General features: G+C 43.8%; 1 protein-coding gene across 7 annotated transcripts in view; it reads left to right on the top strand.

Annotated features, from left to right (window-relative positions):
- CdGAPr (GTPase-activating protein CdGAPr) overlaps positions 1-13,444 on the top strand; it is a 67,799-nt gene extending 54,355 nt beyond the window's left edge. For all 7 annotated transcript variants that reach the window (XM_033469123.2, XM_033469122.2, XM_033469121.2 and 4 more), the window contains one exon: positions 144-13,444. In XM_033469123.2, coding sequence (XP_033325014.2) covers positions 144-2,618 — 2,475 coding nt within the window. In that variant the 3' untranslated portion in view covers positions 2,619-13,444. The remainder of the gene's footprint in view (positions 1-143) is intronic.
- Positions 13,445-22,020: the final 8,576 nt, after the last annotated feature.

Below are 22,020 nucleotides of genomic sequence, written 5' to 3'. Positions count from 1 at the left end.
CAGAGAAAAAGCCTGGCAAGCTAAATACTCGAAATAATTGAGTTATAATTTCCTTCGATAAAGTCTAAAACCCAGTGTCCCAAAATATCATTCAGATCATTAACAATCATAACGTGTACTGATCTATTACCTTGTATCCGTAGGTGATGGTATCCGCAGACGTGCACAGCATGGACACCCCATCCCCATTACCCACGCCAGGGTACCTTCCGTTGTTGTCCGAGGCGTCGACGCCGTTGACACCGGCGACGTTGCACGGCACCCCGCACTCCGCGTCACCGATCCCAGCCAACAGTCCTAGGATAAGTTTCCGAAGCTTCACCTTACCGTTAGAGATCGACGACGATCAGAGCAACGCGAGCAAGCTGAACAGAACTAGCGTGTCTTCCGATAAATCATCCGACCCTAGTCATAGGTTATCCGTAAACGTAGAGGGCCAGAGTAACGGGAAGTCCTGCGAGAGGATGATCACGTGCGAGAAACGCGTCGACCTGTACGACGAGAAGGAGTCTTCCAAGGCTCAGAAGACGGCGAAGAAGGAGTCGAGCCTGGCAGCGTCGGACGTCGACCAGGAGATGACGCCTTGCGACAGGCTAATGTCCCACCCTAGCACCGTAGAATCGATCAAGTCGGCGTCCAGCTGCAAGGACCCGGGGAACAGATCGAGCTCGTGTCCGACGGACGAGAGCAAATCGTCCCGCAGCGAGAACAGAGACGCGCGAACCAGCGACTCGTCGAACAAATCGATCAGCTGCCAGAACGGCGACGACCTCGCCGAGAGCTCTAACGCGCACAGAAACGAGCTGCAAGGTATGCCGTTGTCGAGCGCCACCGATCTCGACTCGCCGATGTCCTACGAGCAGACCATCGAGGACCTACCGGACTCCGGTTTCGTGATCTGCGACAGCTCCGACAAGATGTTCACCAACACGGAAACGCAGCAGATGGCGTCGAACACGAACGATTCCGGCGAATGGGTGATAGTCGAGAGGACCGGATCGATCACGTCGCCCACCAGCGACTCGAGCAGTCCCAAGGACCCCTTGGAAGGCACCGTGAACCTTGCCATAGCGACCGACTGTCCGCAGCTTAGATCGATGTCGGAGAACGTCTCGAGAACCTCTTTGGACCTGACCATGGGCTCCACGGTGGACACGGACACGTCTTGCATCGGGGTCAGCGACCTCACCGAGAGCCCGAGCCTTCCCCAAGAGTCCGGCGAGATGACGTTCGACGTCGTCGACAGAGATCTGGAGGAGCACAACGGCGGCTCGGTTCAGAGAACCTCCGGGAACTTCAACGGGCAAGGGAGCTACGGTCTGGTCGAGTCGGCGATGCACGATCGCGAGAACGGCAACCAGAAGGTCTGCACCGTCAGCCTAGCGAGCGTTCGTTTGAACCAGAAGCCGAACGAGATGGTGCACGAGGTGTCCACGTGTTACGCGCAATTAGACAATACGAAGGCGTACAATAGGAGCGAGAGCTCGGTGAAGGAGGATCAGATCCTCGGGGAGGAGACGTTCGAGAACGCGCAGGGAGCCTCGAGGAACGCGGAGTTCCAGCAACAGGACATCCGGCGTTCCCTGCAGCTGCACCAGAAGCCCCAGTACCAGAGCGACCGTCGCTCGTTCACCGGCAAGCCGAGCAAGAAGGACCTCGATCTGTCCCTGACCGACAATAACAAGCCGCGTTGCCCGAACAAGACGGATAAGTGCCAAAGCTTCGAGTACGTGCCGCGGAAGGAGCCGGCGAAGAACAACAGTCAGCAGCACAAACAGTACCAGCGCGCCGACGAGAGCCCGAAGTGCAACAACCTGAAGAGCGCGCAGCCGCAGGAGCACATCGAGGTGATCATACCGTCGGAGAACGCGGCGGAGCCCAGCGAGATCGCCCATCCGCCGGAGGGCGCGTCCGAGACCACGTCCTTGAACTCGTCCTGCACGTTCTCGAACGCGTCCTCGCCGGTCGACGACTCGATCGTTCTCCGTGACACCGCGGCGATACTTCAGGAACTGGCGTTGCAACGACTGTCCGGCGGAATGGTGGGCGGCGATCTGACCATTCCACCGAGAAGAAGGTACGAGACCGAGAGCAGCAAGGACCGGAGGAGCTTCGACTCGGAGATCGGCCGGGAGATAGTCAGGGAACGGAAGATGAGGCAGGAGTTGGACACCGCCAGGGGCAAGTCCGAGGAGTCGCCGTTGAACTCGCAGCATCTGCCGCCGTGCCTCAGGGCGCGCCACGCCAGGGCCACCAGAGCGTCCCTGAGCCGGTCGCTGGACGAGGCGAAGTTCAACAAGATGACCGAGAAAGCCTCCCTGCCGGTGAAACAGTCCTGCGAGGACTCGCAGCACAGCTCCACGCCGAACGTCGGCGCCGGTACGAACATGTCGTGCAACTCCGACAAGATTCACCTGAAGAACCTGAGCGGACTGGACCTGGGCGATCCGCAATGCCGCGAGAGGATAGAAAAGTACAAAGAGGAGAGGCGGACGTTCTTGAGGGACAAGTACAGATCGGAAAGCTTCCGTGGGATATTGTCGAAGACGGAGGACGACGGGGAGCAAGCGTTTTTAGCTAGGTTAAAGCAGAGAACATCTAGACCATCCCTTCATTGATATTAGAAGGATTGATATTTATGAGACACGGTCAGAGTTTCCCGCGTGAAAAATGCCACCATCGCGTCGCGCGACGGAGTGCGGCTAATTTCGCCCTAATTCGCGCTCGGATCGTGCACCAACATTGACGTTTTCGGGAGAGGAGTCGCGGTTGCGTTAAATACTCTCTAATTCGCGCTCGGATTCTGCAGAAATGTGGACAATTTGGGGAGGCTATATACGATTATAAAGTAACCTCGTGGCTCGTCTCTATAGTTCTTGACAATTTATAATTATGAAAACTAGTCGCAAGGTTGTTCTATAATCGTATCTACTCTCCCCAAATTGTCCATTTTTCAATTTGAGGAGGCTGTATACGATTATAAAGTAACCTCGTGGCCCGTTTTTATAGTTCTCGACAATGTATAACTATGAAAACTAGTTGCAAGGTTTTTCTATAATCGCATCTACTCTCCCTGAATTGTCCACTTTTCTGCAGAATCGGAGCGCGAATTAGGGAGAACTTTATTCGAGCCTCGCGGCTCGTTTTTATACTTGTTAACAATCGGTAACTATGGAAACGAGCCGCGAGGCTCAAACGATCGTATCTATCTCTTCTCAAATTGTCCATTTTTTTGCACAATCCGAGCCTAAATTGCGGAGAATTGACCACATTTGGATGGGTAGAGTGAAACTGCTGATTGCACTGATCGCATTTAATCCTTTGCACTCGGATGTTTAGTTTCGCGATGACGATGGCGAACCTTCGGGGTTCGATTGTTCTTGTAGAAATACAGTATTATTATTATTTCGAAAGGCAAATACTCTTATACTGATATAAATAGAACGATGTGTCGTGCACGACCAAAAATGGAAAGACAGAGACGAATAACGATCGTTCGATGGGACGATGAAGATTCATCGGTTCAAGTATAAAGAATAGAACGTTTTAATAAAGAGGATTTTTAAGAGGACTCGCGTTCTTGAATTTCAATACAAAACGAGATTGCTTGATTTTAATTGCTGCAGAGTTTTATTGCACGATACAACTTTTTACGTCTAACTCGATCATTAAATGTGCCATTTAGAAATTCCATTGTTACTCATTGCGAACTTCTCGTTCGTTTAAATATCACGAAAACATTTTTAACCGCGAAGAACTGCTTTCTATTTTAATCGGACACGAATAGAACAGCCGGATCGAGAGGGTGATCTCTCGCGATGAAATTCATTTACGCGACGATTGATTTCGACGATCGTGTTCAGTTGGGACTTTCAGACGGAGATTGGAATCTGTTTCTTTTCACGTTTCGATGGACGTTCAAGTATTATTTATGATTTTTCCTTTTTTTCTTTCTCTTTTTTAAGAATCTCGAAAGACTCCCGAACGCGTGCATTTATTATATTCACCGTGTATATTATTATTGAATGAACAAGAGAGTGCAAACGGTTAAAGCATGAGAAGCTGGGCAGAGATGTTTAATTTAGCCGCGAGTGTTATAAACGATATTTAAGAAAATGATATAAACAAAAACGAAAAAAAAGAATGAAGTGAAATGAAGTGAAATCGATTGCGGGAGAACGTTTGTTTTTTTTTATCGCTGTTGTTAACAGAACAGTCCGATATAGCTTGAATGTTCTTAATTTATTAATATAAACACGCGTACGTATAATCCGATCGGTGTGTATGTAATTAAGGGCTATTTTTCTGTTATTGTTATATCGAATCTATAGCAAATGATTCTTTTTTTCTTTTTCTTTTTCTTTTTCCATTACTCTCTGTTATCGTTCCCAAAGATGTTCTTCATTAGATGTTTACGTTGAGTCGGCGCTGTTCTGTTAAACGACCGGTCCCGATCGCGATCTTGTATTGTACCAGAGAGTCGTGGGTCCACGAGACGGAGTTCGTTGTGAAACCCTTTGCACGCGAAATTTCCTTTCTTTCGCCGCCATCTCGGCGACCTTGTTTTCGAATGTTATTTACGAAGTTAAGTTTAAAAAAACGAAAAAAAAAAGAAACGAACAAATCTATATAATACTCTGTAACGTTTAAACGGAAGAAAAGAAAGAAAATTTTCGAGTGATGTGTGTGTGTGCGCGCGCGTGTGAGAGAGAATGGACCGAGAGAAAGAGAGTGAGAAAGAGAGAGGAAGAAAGATATATATATATATAAATCTATATATATATAAATATATATATAATATAAAGTTTATGATATTGTAATGCGTTCTCGTTTTTCTATACGTCGTACTGTTTGCTCGAAGAATGTTATACCGTCGACTATAAAATAGACAAATTCTATGAATCTGTTCGTTCGATTTGGTCTCGATAATATATGCCGGGTGCAAAGGGTTCGTAAAGGAATAGATATTAACCGCGCATGCCTTCGTAATTGATTGTAAACCGAGTGATAGGTTCGCGCGAAACGATAAATTCGAGGATTCCTGTTTTCTCTCATCGATTTGTTTGTTGCTTGTCGGCACCGTCGCGACGAAAAGTGGTACAACGTGACCGTAAATTAGATCCGATATTATTCATCAAGCGCTCCGATAAAAGAGGCTCGAGCACGAACACGATCGAGAGATTCTTGAACGATTCTTAATTCTCTCTTTAAACCGTCTTTCAATATTATTCGAACATGTTATTGAATAATAATTTAACGCTTACGAAACGTCCAAGCTTTTGCGTTAGAGGGAACATGTTAACGTCGTTCAATCTCCAACATATTATATGATAATAATAATTAATATATAATAACTGTTATATAATAATTATAATTATTGTGATTCAACACTTTGACCGTCCCACCAACCGGACGTAGGTGACACTGATATTGGTTCAACGCTAAAAAAGAAAAACGAATGATTCTAGAGAGTTCTTCAGTTGGGGCCCATGAGCTTGAAATGAGTAATTGCTGTGATAAATATTGCCTTATAAGTTGCCGTTTCATTGAAAAGATAGACGCGTGTGTTTCGACTTTGTGGGACTTTTTAATAAGGGAGAGTTGGTCTGGCAGTCAACGTGTTAATCGAAACCATGTTCTCCGAAAGATGAGATTCTTTTTGCCACATCGTCTTTCCATATGAAACCGGGAAGACCCACTGGAATGCGTTGTGTTACCAAACGATATTGTTCTACACCAGTGATACATCATTAAACGCCGATTTATTAAAAAGCTTTCCAGTAAGATCTGCTCGTCTATCAGGGGCTCTACTTTGCGATCACATTGTACCGTTCATCGATCACATTTGTTTTTCTTCTTGTTAAGAGTGTGCAGTGATTTCTATGTACTCGAGCAAAAAGCTTTCGTTATGGAGAATCGAATGGGCCCATTTTTAATCCGTTAACCAGACGGGTGGTCGACCTTAAAAAATATAATTTCGTGATCAGACATCGTCGCAAGGCGTTTCCACGATTTAACTTCGTGCCGCGAATAAAATCCAGCTTAATTTTCCAATATTTATTCGGTGATATATTATACATAGATCACACGTGGCGGTCGAACGTATCGAGTGCGATAGATCTCAAGACACGATCGATAGATCCTGAAGAAGAGTGATCGAATGTCCTTGTCGATTGTTCTGTGTAAGAATGCTGTTCTGTTAGCGAATTGAGAACGCTTTCATTCGATACGTCGCTGCGGGAGCTTTTCACCCTGGACCTGGATAGAAATCATTCCACGCTTTCAGGGCGCCAAACACGTGTCTCTCTTTAAACGCGATCCCGATTTTGATTGCGTCACGAGCCGATCGTTCGAATATTCGGATCTTATTAGATGTATAGTTCGGACTTTTTATGCGCTTTCTCATCCCGGATTCTTCTACGTTTCTCGCGTACACGTTTTCCTCGCGTTTCACAGCGACCGCTTTGACCACAGCTAAGATGTAACGCACGTAGCTAGAAATTTTTCTTCTTCTTCTTCTCTTTTCGTTCTCCATTTTAAATATGTTATACCGTTTATAGCGATTACTACCACCGAGGATCTGCAATACTCGTCGCTGTCCGTGTTCATCAGTTTCTCCTCCGTTCTCATCATTTTTATTTTTGTATTATTCCCCCCTCCCGCCCCCTTCTGTTTCCGTTCACCGCGGGAGTACGAGTTCGCCGATGTGCACGATTCTCGACGTTTGCAAAGGAACCCTTTTTGTTTTGTTTTCTCTATTCTCTGTTTCTCTTATTATTATTATTATTATTATTACTATTATTATTATTATTATTATTATTATTATTATTATTACTATTATTTTCTTTTGTAATTCACCGTATTAAAGTAAGTATTCGATTGTAACACGCGTCGTACAGAATTTTCTTTGCCGCCGTGGACTGGTCCGCCGGCGGTCTATCTCACACAACGTCTTTTGTATATGCTAATTATTATTATTATTATTATTATTATTATTTAGTCGACATGTAATATATTAATTTATGTACTCTGGTTTTTGAGTGTCGATCGACAGTGAACCTTGCTTTTGACGCCGAGCGACCGCACACCACCGGAACCGGCCCGTTTGCAGTGTCGCCAAGGAGACCGATTCTTATACGTTCGTTTTCGAACCAACTATTTTTTAATTGAAACGATCCAGTCGCTCTGTTGCACAGCCGAATGGCCGATTTTCTTTTGGACGAATCTCGAATCTTGTTACCGTATTTCTCGGGTCGAGGCGATCGTTGTTCTTCATCGACAGGCAATCTACAGTAATGTCTCCGTAACCGACGCTCAGATTGTGCACGAAAATGGACAATTTCGGAAGAGGAGATACGATTATTCGATTTATTATACGTTTTTATAATTGTTGACAGTTCGTAGCTATAAAAACAAACCGCAAGGCTCGAATAATCGTGTCTCCTCTTCCCAAATTGTCGATTTCCGTGGACAATCCGAGCGTCAATTAGAGAGACATTACTGTAACACCGAGCTGGGAACGTAATCGTGCGATTTTTATGGCACCGTTGGCTGTAATAGACGTAAGCTAAATGAATGAAATTCACGGACACATCGAAGCAACCGCGCGTTCATCCTGCGAGAAGGATTAGGGGTGCGCGTCGTAGTTTAAATAATAAACCGTTTAATTGATCGATGGTTAATCGATGAATCGATGCTCGAATCGATTTTATGTACTTTCGGCGACAAGATAGGCGTGTGTTAACGATATTACAAGAAATCGGAGTTTTCCCGGTTGCGTTTTTTTATCGCGAGATAAAACGCGGTCAATGAAATCGGTCATTCTCTGTGCAACACCGTCAATATTCAATGGAAGAATCGCGGAGAACGGGCGTCGATGTTTTGTTGTTTTGTTTTATAAACTCTTATCTTCGTTTCCCATCTTCGTTACATTGATTATTCATTATTATCGCTTAGCGATTATTCGTTATCGCGTCGATCAGCGGACCGCGGATCTTTATGCAAAATAAAAATTGTGTTCATTCATTGCAAGATTGCAGGGGCTACGTAGACATTTATTTCTTTCCTTGGTGATTTTTCAACCCTTCGAAGTCCGCTTCGACTCTAAATTCAAGATACTTTCATCGACCCGCGATATTTCCATTCGACGTGATTTTTATCACATTTTACGCGTTCGTCAAATTGATTGATATTTGGTCGCAGGATATTTACAGCTTTTGAAATATAAAGAAATTCGATAATGTCAAAATGACTTTGAAACGCGCTATGGACATTTTTAGCGGCGCCGTTCGAGCGCAAAGGGTTAATAATTCGGCGTCACGATGCGACAGTGTATACAGTGAAATGATTCGAATGTTTTTGCCATTTTCCATTCGATCTTATTTGTAACATAAATGCATAAAATCCGCGGTCCACCGATGCCTTCGTTAAAGATACTCGAACCTCCGACGTGAATCAGCTTCATTGCTTTCCCTCTGCGAAGCGTTTTCATACTCTGCCGAGAAAACCGACGCGAACCGTCGTGAACGCGCGATCGCCAATTACCGATCGGTAAATTACCAATTACCGTCGCCGAACACGACCACGTCCAGTTACCAGAAACTGGGCCGAAACTTGAAGAAGAAAGGCCGGAGAGGTTCGCAGCTCGCGCGGGTCTTCTCCTCGACCGCGGTCCCGGTCCCCAATTTCTTCCTCGCCGCGAGGCTAAATCAGAACGGACACAGGAGCACACCGACCGCTGTGATAGCATCCGTGGAGCCGCGTTAACGAACCAATTAACAATATTTATCGGATAGAGTGTCCGAGAGTGGTCCGATAGTGTGCCCGGGCACGTTTCGCATTTCGGTCGCCGACGGATCAACGATTAAACCACATGGAACTCGCGGGATCATCCGTTTGTAATCCTGAAAATGCTCAAAACTTCATACTTAACCCGCGTCGAGCAGTTCGTCGAGCATGATCGAAGCGGGATCGCGCGACGCGAACGACGCGTCGCGCGAATTTTGTCTACCGGGTGGCCCGGAAACGGGAGCGAAGCGCTCGCGGTCGCGAAATATTCGCAGAAATGAATAACGAAGTCATCTTGAAAATATAATTGAACATAATTTACGATCCTTTTCTTTCGGTTTTTGTTCATCAGTCTTTGAGCTGAGAGATGTACGATATTGCTAAAAATAATTGAGTCGTCAATTAATAAGAACAATTTAATTTAATTTAATTTCCACACAGAAATTCAACGTAATAATAGAATAACAATAAAAATTAGATTCTGATGATACTATATAATTTGTCTACAATTTATTATGTTTCTAAAATTTATAAACAACCGAACTGGATCGTAATTATTTATTTCCGCGAATATACTGCGGAGATTCCGTTTCCGGGGCACCCAGGTACCCCCACGTGTCACAGTGTCAACCCTTCGCGATCGAATATTTTCCGTATTTTCTTAAACTGCAATAACAAGGTAGCGTACGATACATATGTAACGAAATCGTTTTGTCCGTAAAACCAAAAGGAACGACCAAGCACAGACACATTAGACGTTAGACGATGTCTTCGAGGTATTTTAATGTTCTAGTAGACCGCGGGATTCGAGACGCGTTCACGCGAGAACAATGCTGATCGATTCGGTTCGAAAGAAATTGTTGACCCTTGTCGTTTCGAAAACGCTGGAGAACAGGAAACGAACGAAATCGTTTATGAGCAGCGGAAGCTTCTGTTTCGCCGAAAATTAGTATCAAATTCTACGGAATCTACAGGAAGTTCCATAATTATCTTAACGTCTCGAAAGGAATGATTCCTGAGGTGATTTAAAGCAACTTTTTCCTTAGCGAAAATGCAATCCGCGGCTTCGTTTACGAGTTATTAACGAAAAACGCTGACCAATAAGAAGGCGAGAGCTCGCCTGGCGCTAGGCGGCCGAGCCAATCAGTGAAACTGGGCGTCGACCGCTCGTTGGCTCCGCCGCCTTGCGCCAGCCGAGCTCGCGTCTCATTGGTCAGTGTTTTTCTTTAATAACTCGTGAATGAAGCGGCGGATTGCATTTTCGCTAAGGAAAAAGTTACTTCAAATCACCTAAGGAATCAACTCTTTCCGAGTATTAACATAATTACTAATAATTATTATTTGTTCTAGTAAGTATGCGGCTAGTTAATTAAGCCTTGATCGCAGGTCAGAGTTACAAAATGTTCACGCCGCGCCGTTGCGCGGAGCTCGCGGCACGCGCGTCGCCTGTCCCCGCTCCTGGCGTAGCTTATTTCTCCGCAAACGCTGCTCCCGGCAACGGGGGCAACAAACGTTTTCTCGCAGTTCATTCCGCGCGAAGATCCGCAGTCTACTTATCGCGGCGCCGCGTTAACGCGCGTACAATAGAGAGAAACGCGAATAAAGTTTCACGCAACCGTAAGTTTCCTCTCCGCTCGACGAATTCCGTTGTTCGTCGAAATAGAAGAAAACAAACCAACATAAATCTGCGCGTCTCGGAATCCGCGGTCTAGTTAATTAGTTGCACATTCCTATCGCGGAATGTTCACCAGGACGAGTCGAACGCGTCCGACGAGTGCTCGCGAGACGAGCAAAAGCGGAAGCAAAAACCAAAAAGGGAAGAAAAAAGGAAAAAAATAATAAAAGAAAAGAGATGTGCACGAGATGATAATGTTTTATAATAAATCTGTTGATGGAGATAATGGTTATGAGTGAGACGCGTCGATGAGAATGGAATACACGTTTAGACGCAAAAGTGATAATTCGTATATTAGGGAGCTCGCGCGCCTGGAACGCGGCGGGGTGATTCTCGAACGATTCGCGTTTAGCGGCGTAGTGTTAATGAATTCGGAGACAGAGAACATATTACTCGTTCGTCGAATCGACTTTTCTCGGATAGCGTTTCTCTCCTGTTCGATGTAGTCTCTCCGTGATTCTTGTTCGAAACGTTCGCGAGCTGTTCGAAATTTAATAACGACGCCGAACGTTTCAATGGTAGACGCGAGATAACCGTTGACGATTTATCGTCGAGGACCGAGAATCGTCGCAGATGCCGTTCGCAATTTTATCTCGTCGATTTCGTTGGAATTTCGTCGGAATTTCGGAAAATGTCCTCGTCGCTCGTAGAGCGATAATAATAATTATAATAATTATAAATAATATAATTATAAAATGAATATATGATAATATTATAACGTTATTATAGTACATATGTATTGTAATTATAATATTATTATCAAATTATGATATAATAATGTTATAATATTTTCATATAACTGTTCTATAATTATGTAAATATTGTAATTCATATAATTATAATATATACGTATTAAAACGAGTTCTAACAGAATGCAACATAATTATATATGTAAATATTATAATTCATATAATTATAATATATACGTATTGTAACGAGCTCTAACAGAATGCAACGGCAATATGGCGTCCGTGCAAGGGTCGCCATTTTCAGATCCGTATCAATTTCCGAGCAATTTTGTTGACCGCTTTCTCGATGAAAATATAATTAGCCAATAACAATGAAGATTATTCTAACTTATTGGCTCTCTGAAACATCGACGAAGCAGCTCCTCGCCGATCAATCGTCGTCGCTGTATCTCCCGATGAGAAATAAGCGAAGTATTACACGAATAATCCGTAGGGCGAAGGAATAGCATCTACTAGTTTTATTCTGACGATTAAACACGAATAATCTCCTTCTTGAAAAATCTTGTTCGAATAAGCGTGTACCGATTCGAGGACAGGTTTTTAATAGTTTACTTTGCAATCGCGATCTTCACGTTTCGCGGACGGAAAATCCGCTTCCATTTTGCATTGCGTTCCACGTAGGCTGCGACTGTTCTATGCGAAAAAAAACCTTTTCCGAAACGATTTCGCCGCGACCACGTACGGATTAACGGAGAATCGATATCGTCGTCGACGTCTTCGTCGAACCGAGAACGAACGAATCGATGGCGACGCGAGGGCTTCGAATCGAAGCGTCGTTCTCGTTCAAAGGCGCCGACCGAGCTGCATAAAACGCGCAGCCTAACGAAAAACTTCTTTAGACAATAAAAAGAGTAAAATTACATTACGTCACCGTAATGTTCCCAGCGGATGAAATCACGCGAAACATTAATGAAAACGTCGGGGAACAACGTTGCGTTCCGTTCCGACGACGTTCTTTCTGTTCGCGCCGCGTCGGGTGATCGATATTTCGGGCTCGATCGATGATCGCAGCGGTCGATTCCTTTTAATAATGCGACAGACGGAAGGGGAATATGATTATCAAGATTTCAACAATTCGAATAATTCTTGATTATTTCAAGTTAAAGCATTTTCGATCATTTTAATTTGAACCACTGCTTCGAATAATTTCCAATTGTTTCGATTTAAACAAATCTGAGTTATCTCCACCTCTCTTGGGTTTTTAGTAAAAATAAATTGTCTAGTGTCTATCGCGCTTTATGCATTGGGCGATGATAAATCGTACTGCGCAAGGATTTTCCATGTGAAACGTTTACAACGTTTTCGTCTAATTTTCTGAGAAAATCGACCACCGTGCGGCGCGGCGTTGCTTTTGCGTTCGCATGAAAACCCTTCAGGAGTCGTGAACGATATGCATGCACAAGTAGCGTGTCCAATTGGCGAAGAAAGAGGAGGAGCAAGCACGAACAAACCCATTTAGTGATAATACGAAAAAGTATTTAAAAGGAAAGAGAGAGAGAGAGAGAGATCGAAAGAGTGAGAGAGCGAGAGAGAGAGGGAGAGAGAGAGAGTTCAATAGTCGCTTCCCCGGATCACCGTCGTCTGTAATAGAAATGGCCTAGCTAGCGGTATTCAACTACTATAATGCCTAAACGAAGAAGATAAAGAAGATGGAACAGATTAAGCGAACGTCTCGAGGGTGCATCCACTTGAGAGTACTTTCTGCACAATGTATAATGCGCATTAACGGTACATCTGTAGGATGTGTATTTTTAATAATTTCCGATTATCGCGGTCGTACAGAATAACTATAGGATTAATAGTCGGTAGGATTCCCATGCAGAACGAGCGACGGTTTAGCGCCTATTAGGGTTAATTGCTTCCCGTGCCGAGGAGATGAAATAAACCGAATGCGACGGAGAAGTCTTGGAAAATAGCCCCGTAGCCGCGACAGCTAACTGCAACTCTTGTTTCCGAGTGTTTTGCACCTGGACAACACGCGTCCTTCCCATCTTCGCACCTCGCGCCATCCTTTCGCAGCCTTCACCCTCGCCTCCCTATCCAACCCCTTCCTCCCTTCCTCCCTCCCTGACGCCTTTTTCTTTCACTCCATTTTTCGGTTTTCCGTCTTCGCCACTTATGACCGTTCCGTTCTTGAACAAATATTACTGTTTTCGCCTACTACGATTATAATTACCATATATGGAAAATTATATGTAAACAAATATAAATACTATAAATATGGGAGAAATCATGTGACCGGTGTGCTTTCTTCAACCCGCCCGTCTTTCCGACTTCTTTCTTTTACTGTGTTGGACGTACAAATATTATATGTATATTATGTTAATAATGTTATGTGTGTATGATATTACATTATATATTAATCATATTGTTATATAATAATATTGCACGATATTATATTATATTAATCATATTGTTATATAATATTATATTGTATTATTCATATTATTATATAATATTATATTGTATTATTCATATTATTATATTATATTATTAATATAATTATATAATATTCTGTGTAACACTACATTATAAAAATGTTTCCAGGAGAAATTTTTAGATAAACTTTTCTATCCAGGCACATAAATATTTTTCATCGCTCGAAATTTCACGAAGGTTTTTTGCCGGGTCAAACGGACCCGAGCAGAGGAGCCAGGGTTCGGGATCGAGTGCAGAGTATGTACGTAGATGTAAGAAGATCCACCGTGGTTCGAAGGGAAGGGATGGCGACGCGCTCCGAGGCTGTAAAAGACCTTTGGTCTTTAGTTCTTTATCGTATCCTCGTCGCTCGATTCGGTGTCTATTCAATACCCTCTCGATGTTCGTCGTCTGGTGCGCGGTGCACGTGGGGGCGACCCGTTCGTTTTCTCGGCGCGGCGCATCACGGAACGAAAGTGCATTCTATTTTCTTGAACGTCGTCGATCGTGATTGATTTTCGAAATTTCTCCACTATATTTTTGCTCGAAATTTAGTACCACGGTAACACAATTCGTGAAATTAATTAATCCGAATCCGACTGCTACGAAAATTCCGGTCTTTTCGTTCCCCGGTTGCTTCAATTTGAAATAATTGCCGAAATAATTGCCTAAACTGCATCAGTTTACCAGTATAATAAATAAACCTGCGGATTTTACGCGTTTACGGAAAAAATAACTGCAATATAACATTGCGAAGACACGAGAAGAATTTCCATCGCTACTGTTTAGCTCACCGGAATTATTGAAAGAAACGATTGATAAACTTGCAGTATTTTTCGTCAGCCGCGATAAAAAGGATTTCGACGATCTGTCGACGAGATCCGCGAAAATAGGCGTTTCGTTTCGTCGCGGCGGGGTGCGGCGTGCGTTAGATATCGTCGATTTAATAAGGCGACCGAGGGGGGACAGACCGGTCACATTGTCGTCTCGAATAAATCTCCATTCGGGCTCGGTCTAACCTCTTAAAACGGTAAAGGACCTTTGGTCTTTACTTCTTTAAACGCGGTGATAGAGTGGTTGAAAGGTGAGGACCACTCGAGCGGTGCCGGAAGAGACGCGAGTGCCCCACGAGAATCGGGGCTCGCCGGGGCCTGGCTTTATGCCTAAGCAACGAGGGCCACTCCAGAGGGCAGGAAGCACAAAGGTGAGGGCGACTCCGTGACTATCGCTGGATCTTCCGCGGTAATTATTTTTAAACACGTCCTGGAGATACGGATCTTCCAGTGGGGGCTCTAGCACCGAACAGCCGAGTAAACTTCTCGCATCTCCGCGGACTAACTAAATAACCGGACTAATTAGGGCCGTACCCGTGCTTTCTGGCACGTTGTCGTATACCACGGGTTCATCATTATTTTACCTATCCGGTTCCTTTGCTGTTCGATCTTACGTTCTTTCCTCGTCCTCGAGAACGCCGAAATTGTTCTTTTTTTTCTCTTTTTTACACGATGTTCTCGACGTGGCTAACACACGATTTGCCGTCACCGGCCCCACGAGCTTCGTCATCTCTTTTCTCCGTGTCCTGATTCGCTTCGCTCAATTTTACGTTTTTTAATTTGTTCATTTATTTATTTACGAAGCTCGATTATCGCTGTTGAAAGCGTAACTGCTGCATGAATCGCGAAATTCAATTTTATCATCGAATTACACTGGATCGTGTAAAATGGAAACGCTACGAGTTAGAAGAACAATTAGGATTTCGAGTTAGAATGATTCCGACTGCGAGGTTATTTAATATTGCTATTATTAATATTATTATCACTATTTAATATTTTTAATATTGTACAGATGCTATTACTATTTAATATTTAAGCTTAATGTTACCATTTAATATTTTTAATATTGTATAGATACTATTACTATTTAATATTTAAGCTCAATGTTACTATCTAATATTTTTATTATTGTATAGATCCTATTACTATTTAATATTTAACCTTAATGTTACTATTTAATATTTTTAATATTGTACAGATACTATTACTATTTAATATTTAATTTAATATTACTATTTAATATTATCACTAAATATTACTATTTAATAAATCGCTTGATACAAACACTTAATAAACGGGTTAACATTAATACCGATTAAAATCGAGAAGATATCATTACCAACATATTTGCTTCCCCCGTATTGGCGCGTGTGTCCGCGTTTTAAAATTCGCCACCGCGGCACCCGGGGCTCACGGCACGACAAAGTCGGCGTTCCTTCTCGCCGTTTTTTATTATTCACGAAACGTGCTTCGAGAAATATCAATAATATGTAATTTCGCGCGGCTCTCGCCCTCTCTTTCTCGGTTTCGCTCGGCCCATCCCCTCCGATTCCCACCCCTTTCCACTCCTTTCGCGAGTCCGTCTCTCTGTCGGTGTTTCTGATCGGCGGAGCGGCGGCCCTCTCCGGCCTCCCTCGCGGCTCTTCGAGCAAGCAGCACGCTTTCACGGTGTGCAAATCGAATCAGAACGCCCCCGCAGGGTCGTCGACAATGTTATTTGTTAGCGGAAGTGTCGTAGTAACCGGAGGTTGAAATGAGGCCAGATTGCCCAGGGTGATCAAGTTAAATGGCACGTGGGCAGTAATGCCGTTCCTTCCACCACGAGCGTCCCCCGGCCACCCCTCTGCTCGTCGATCCTGATCCTTCCCCAGTTCTCAAGATCTCAACAACCCTGACGCGACTGCCATTCCAACGATCCTCCTCTTTTCGCCCTTCCTGCTCTTTCTCTTCTTCTTGTTCTTCTTCTTCCTCCTTCTCCAGTTTTATCCCGCTTCCTCCCCCATTTTTCGCGAACCAACACGCGCAATTATGCCGATCGTAATTATGCGAGGAGGACGCATTACTTTCTTCATTTGCTACACGCATTTTCTCTGCAAATCGTATTTCGATTCGAAAGATATTTATCGGAGATAAATTCCCTTCGAAGAGATATTTGTCGAAGGTAATTTGATTCGAACGAACTCATTATCGTCGAATATTTTATTCGATTTTATTCACGATTCGTCGTTAATCGTCGAATAATTCGCTGTTCGAGCACGCGGAGCGTGTCATTTTCGGCGAATTAATTCATTTTTTACCGGCAAACGCCGTCTAAACATGTATACGAATAAATATACGTATATGTGGACATATTATTGTTATTATTATTATTATTATTAGATACAATTATTCGTCGACGGACTTATCGCTTCGACTAATGATCGGCGAGCAGGGCGAAGGCGGAACGCGGGCTGCAGAAGAAAGGAGCCGGGTGTCCGTGACTCAACGAATGAGAACGAGAGCGCGAAAGGGAGGAAAAACAAGGAGACAATGGCATAACGTCTGATCAGAAGCGAAATGTCAAGCTAAAGAGCGGTAAAGAGGCTCAAAGCGCATCGTGTTCGATGAACAGTGCCCAACCGTTAGCCTAACAAGCTGTCAAGACGTCGCCGCGTGTCAATCCACGGGTCTCAGCGAACCCTCCGAATAAATCTACCCGTAGTCGGGCGACCTTGCACCCCCTCGGTCTCGCCGGCCGGAACACAACTACTGTCTCGAAACCGCTGCTTACAAACTTTTCACCCTACCCCCACCCCCGAACGCTTTAATCCCTCGATTGCCAGTTCTCTTTTATTTCTTCGTTTTATTCCTCGCTCGCTGCTCGCGTCCGACGCGACGACCTTCTTCTTCTCGATCGTTCACGCTTTTTCACCCTTGAGCCTTAAATTGACGCTTGTACGATTAATTACGGCTTAGTTAATTCTCGACCGGTCGAATTTGACTAGAATTCAGCGAACGTTTAATTCAGCGCAATTTTTAAAGCAAAACTTTTATGGGAACATTCATTTCGGTGAATCGACGCTTCGACGTTTTGAAATGATGTCAATTTTTGCGCTATTTTATATTCGAACTGCGCCAATTTTTACTGTAACGCGTTCCATTATTTGTTCGGATATCGGAGATTCCAAGGTATTTGAATTTTTAATAACGAGCGGATGCTGCGACCGTGTACGCGCGCGTCCGTATCGACGTGCCGAGCAATTCGGCTCGATTAGAAAGTTTCATCGACCCTTTCACCGAGAGACGTTCATAGATCTTATCTGCTTGTAAAAGTAATTTGATTTGCCGGGATTACAACGCCGCGCGACGGGGTTCGCGCAGCCCGCTCACTATAATTCCTCCCCTTTGATCTACCTATGACATACTGTTTCGTGTTATACACTTTATGGCTCGTAATGGAGCCAGTTTAACGTTCGACTTCCATTCGTAGATCAGCTGAGAAGATACGAGAGACTGCTCCTATTAGCCGCGATTATTCTCTTCTGTCGCATTTTCGCGAGGCGGAAAATTTCGGACTTACTCGTCGACACGTGGATCACCGAGCGATCTTAATGAAATTTTTAATCAATTTTTTGAATTTGTTTCATAAGAACTATTTTTATAATGTTGCTATTATAATTTTCTTAAGCTCGTCGCCGTTAATTCTATCGACAGTGTATTCATTATTAATTTGGTATTTCAATTTGTTAATCTTTTTCATTGCAATCAAGACCTTTCCTTCTTGAACGTCTGTTAAAATTTCATTACTAACAAAAAGAAAGGATTCATTTATTACTTTTTTATTTATCAGTATTTTTTACTTATTATTATTTCATACTTATCTATTTATTCAACACGGTTTGCGATACGATTTTATATTATACATTCACGTCATATTAGAATGACATCTATGAACATAATCGTTTCAAATTTTAGCTCATAGCATAATACATATTTATTCAGAGAATTCGCAGCTTCTCTTTTTGCCATATTTTATAAGAGAACCGGATGTATTTAATACGATAAATACAATAAATATAGCTAAGTTAGCGACGAACGTGTTAAAAATAAAAATAATAAATATTGGCTGTTTAGAACAGATTTCTTGAAAATAGGCTTAGCGGCCGCGACGTGTCGAGCTGCTCCTGTGTACTGGCGTAAAAAAGTGACTACGGATGCGTTAGCGTTCAGGTCGACCTCATTGTTGCTCGCGTTATCCGAGATGGTGCGAGGGTGCAATAGCAGCAGAAGCAGCAGCAGCAGCAGGAGCCAGCAGGTAGATTCCGAGTTACCCTCCGCGTTTATTGGACTGCCAGTATCCGGCACCGCGCATATCGGTGCCGAACCCCTATGACGGAAAATAATGAAAGTAATAGGAACACGCCCACTGCATTTAGTCTGCACACCGACCCCCTCCGCCTCGCTCCGTCCGCCCCTGGCGTTCCAGCCGGCTTCAAACCACCCACGGTTCTACCTTCTCTGTGCTCGGTCGCCGTGCCGCGCCGCGCCGCCTTGTTCATTCTCATCCGTCCTAGGACCCTGTTGGCCATTGTACCTGCCACTTCATTGTCCTTTATTTCATTATTTTTCCCGCATTCCGGCTCCCTTAAACCGTCACGAGGAAGCCGGGGGGTGGCCGCCGAGCGAACCGTCCCCCCCCCACCCACACCACCCCTTTATTTACGGCGCCGTAATAACAGACGTCTTAACGGAATCTAATAAACGCCATAAATGCACCGCCCGTGATCTCGTTAGTTTCATCGGGGATGCCACTTGCTTTTTCAACGTAGCATCCCTTTCGCACCCCTTTCGCGCCACCGTCCATGTTCCCGCTACGGCTCTCCTCGATCTTTATCCTGAAATCGGCTCGCGTCGATCGCTAGATCTCGTAATTGTCGTAATCCGAGACCGTTTTCACAGAGAGCTGCGGCGATGCCCGTTTGATCTATCCGACGGTACGTCGATTAGGCGAACCGCTGCGACGTTTGATTTCCGCTGGTAGCCGAACAGATTTTACGTGGAGATAGCTCGGGCTTGGTTGAGTCATATAAGACACTGTTTATATGGGGGAAGTTGGTTCATTATTTAGGATTTATTGGAGTCTTGATGCTCTTCTGACAGAGTCGGATAATAGAGGTTTTATCGTAGCGACACTAGAACTAGTGAAAACGACTGGTAAAGAAAAGATAAAAAAACCAGTCGTTCTAGCATTTAATCTGAAGAAGAGAAAGAAAGATTCGAAAGAAAGAATTCCAGTATAGAAGAAGTTATTTATAAGAGAAGGTCCACTTGTGTGTGTATCAAAGTTTTAGAATTTAATCTGAAGAAAAGGAGAAAACAGAGAGAACAGTTCGAGAAAAGAATTTCAATACAGAGCAACTTATTTATTAAAAAAGGGTTCACTTGTATCAAAGTTTTAGAATTTAATCTGAAGAAAAGAAGAAAATAGAGAACAGTTCGAGGAAAGAATTTCAATACAGAAGAACTTATTTATTAAAAAAGGGTCCACTTATATATCAAAGTTTTAGAATTTAATCTGAAGAAAAGAAGAAAATAGAGAACAGTTCGAGGAAAGAATTTCAATACAGAAAAACTTATTTATAAAAGAGGGTTCACACACACACACTTGTGAAAAGATACCGTCACTATTTCCGTAAGATAAATTCCGAGTTTCGTGCAGCTATCACGTTCGAAACACTTTGTTCGAAACAACCCCTATCGGATGACCGAACGAGCCAGGTGTCCAGTTTTTGGCGAGTCGAGTGTTCGACGGCTCGCGTATCGAGTCTTAATCTTCGAATCGAAAGCTGTACGAGATAATCCAGCGTGTCCGAATCACCGAAGGATCACGATTCCCGATTTTCCTCTCAAAACACTGTCATCGACCATACATTTGAGAATGTGCACCGTGATTTTGCCTCGATAATACGATTATAGTCCTCTCTCTCTCTCTCTCTTTCTCAATCTCTCTATCGCCTGTTACTCTTGCCTCCACCCTTCTCTTCGCTACGCGCCTACGTACATGTACGTGTACGTGTTCGTCTGTTGGACCGTCCTTTTCATCCACCCCCGAACGAATCTCGAGCGCCGCAAGGGGGATGAGAACGCCGACACCTCCACCCTCTCTCTATATACGGTTCTGAACCGAGAGAGAGTAGCTACGCTTCGCTCTGATCCCTCGCAATTACTTCCCATTATCTGGGTATTAGGATTCACCCCAACTGGAAGCACGACGTGTTCCGCAGACTCCGCCTATGCCGGTGCCCGACCGAAAACGCTCTGCGCGTCATCCACCAGCATCCCCTTTCTTTGCCAGACGCGGCCAAGCCTCGAGACCTTCGGCAACAGGTAGCCAAAGAAGACTTACGCGAACGATTCCGGCAACCGATCTCGATATCGATCGAATCCGATCGTTGATCGCGTACAATTACTTTATAATCGTGGATTAAGGCCGAGGGGCGTTAACGAGACGGACACGCGTTCGAAGGAACGTTCTAAATATCGCGGAGACGGGGGAACTGGTTGGAACGATCGTTTTTTGGTTCGTCACGATGTGAACACTTGTTTCAACGAACAAGCGATACACAGTATGAATTGATGCTGTGAAACGATGTAGCACTAACAGTTGTCGAAGTCGCTTCAACTCTAAGTCTGAAATAGTTCTTCTTGCTTACAATATTTCTATTCTCTATTATTATTATTATTATTCTTATTATTCTTATTATATTTCTACTATTATATTTCTATTATTATAATATTATTATATTTCTATTTCATATTATTATTATTATTATTATATTTCTATTATTATATTTCTATTTTATACACACGAAACTGAATTATGTGACTCATGCAACAGTCGCGTTTTTAACAGAGTTTTAAACGTGAACTTAAACGTTGATAATGTTAAAATTATTTTGGGTCGTCGTGTGACAATTTTTATGCTCTAGAGACATTAATTCGATACATGTACGCGGAAGCGATGTTCTAGAACGTTCGGATTATATCGTCAAGTTTTCTCATCTCGACGAAATCACTAGTTTTCGAGTGACAATTGTTCGAAAACTGAACCGAGTCCGTGAGACCCGATTATTCTCGGGTATATTTATACGACACACCTGTTTCGCGCAAAGAAAATGTGACAGCGACGGAATAATTAAAATTACGTTGCAACGACTTACCAACAACCGCGATACGCAACACGCAGATCTCCCATTTTGGCTGGCTGGACAAGCGCGGAAGGATGCTGTACTTCTTCCTCGGATACCCATTCGATTCGGCGACATCGATGTCCACGAACGCTTCCACTTGTTCCAAACACTTAATTTGTTCGCTGAAACTACTTTGACAGCTCGACAACACGATATAAATAATACTTTTTATCACTTAATCGAGGAGCACGGAAACTCTTCTTCGCCAACGCTCCGCCATTTTGGTCTTCCGGGGTCACGTGACGCGAAAATTTCGCGGGAAAACGATCCCGAGCCGAAGTTGCCGATCTATCGGCGTCGCGTCACGTGATCGGAGATTTCAAAATGGC

Source organism: Megalopta genalis, chromosome 5 (assembly GCF_051020955.1).
Source record: "Megalopta genalis isolate 19385.01 chromosome 5, iyMegGena1_principal, whole genome shotgun sequence".
Classification (NCBI taxonomy): domain Eukaryota; kingdom Metazoa; phylum Arthropoda; class Insecta; order Hymenoptera; family Halictidae; genus Megalopta; species Megalopta genalis.
Note: the sequence above shows the minus strand (reverse complement) of the source record. Positions and strands in the feature narration are given on the sequence as shown.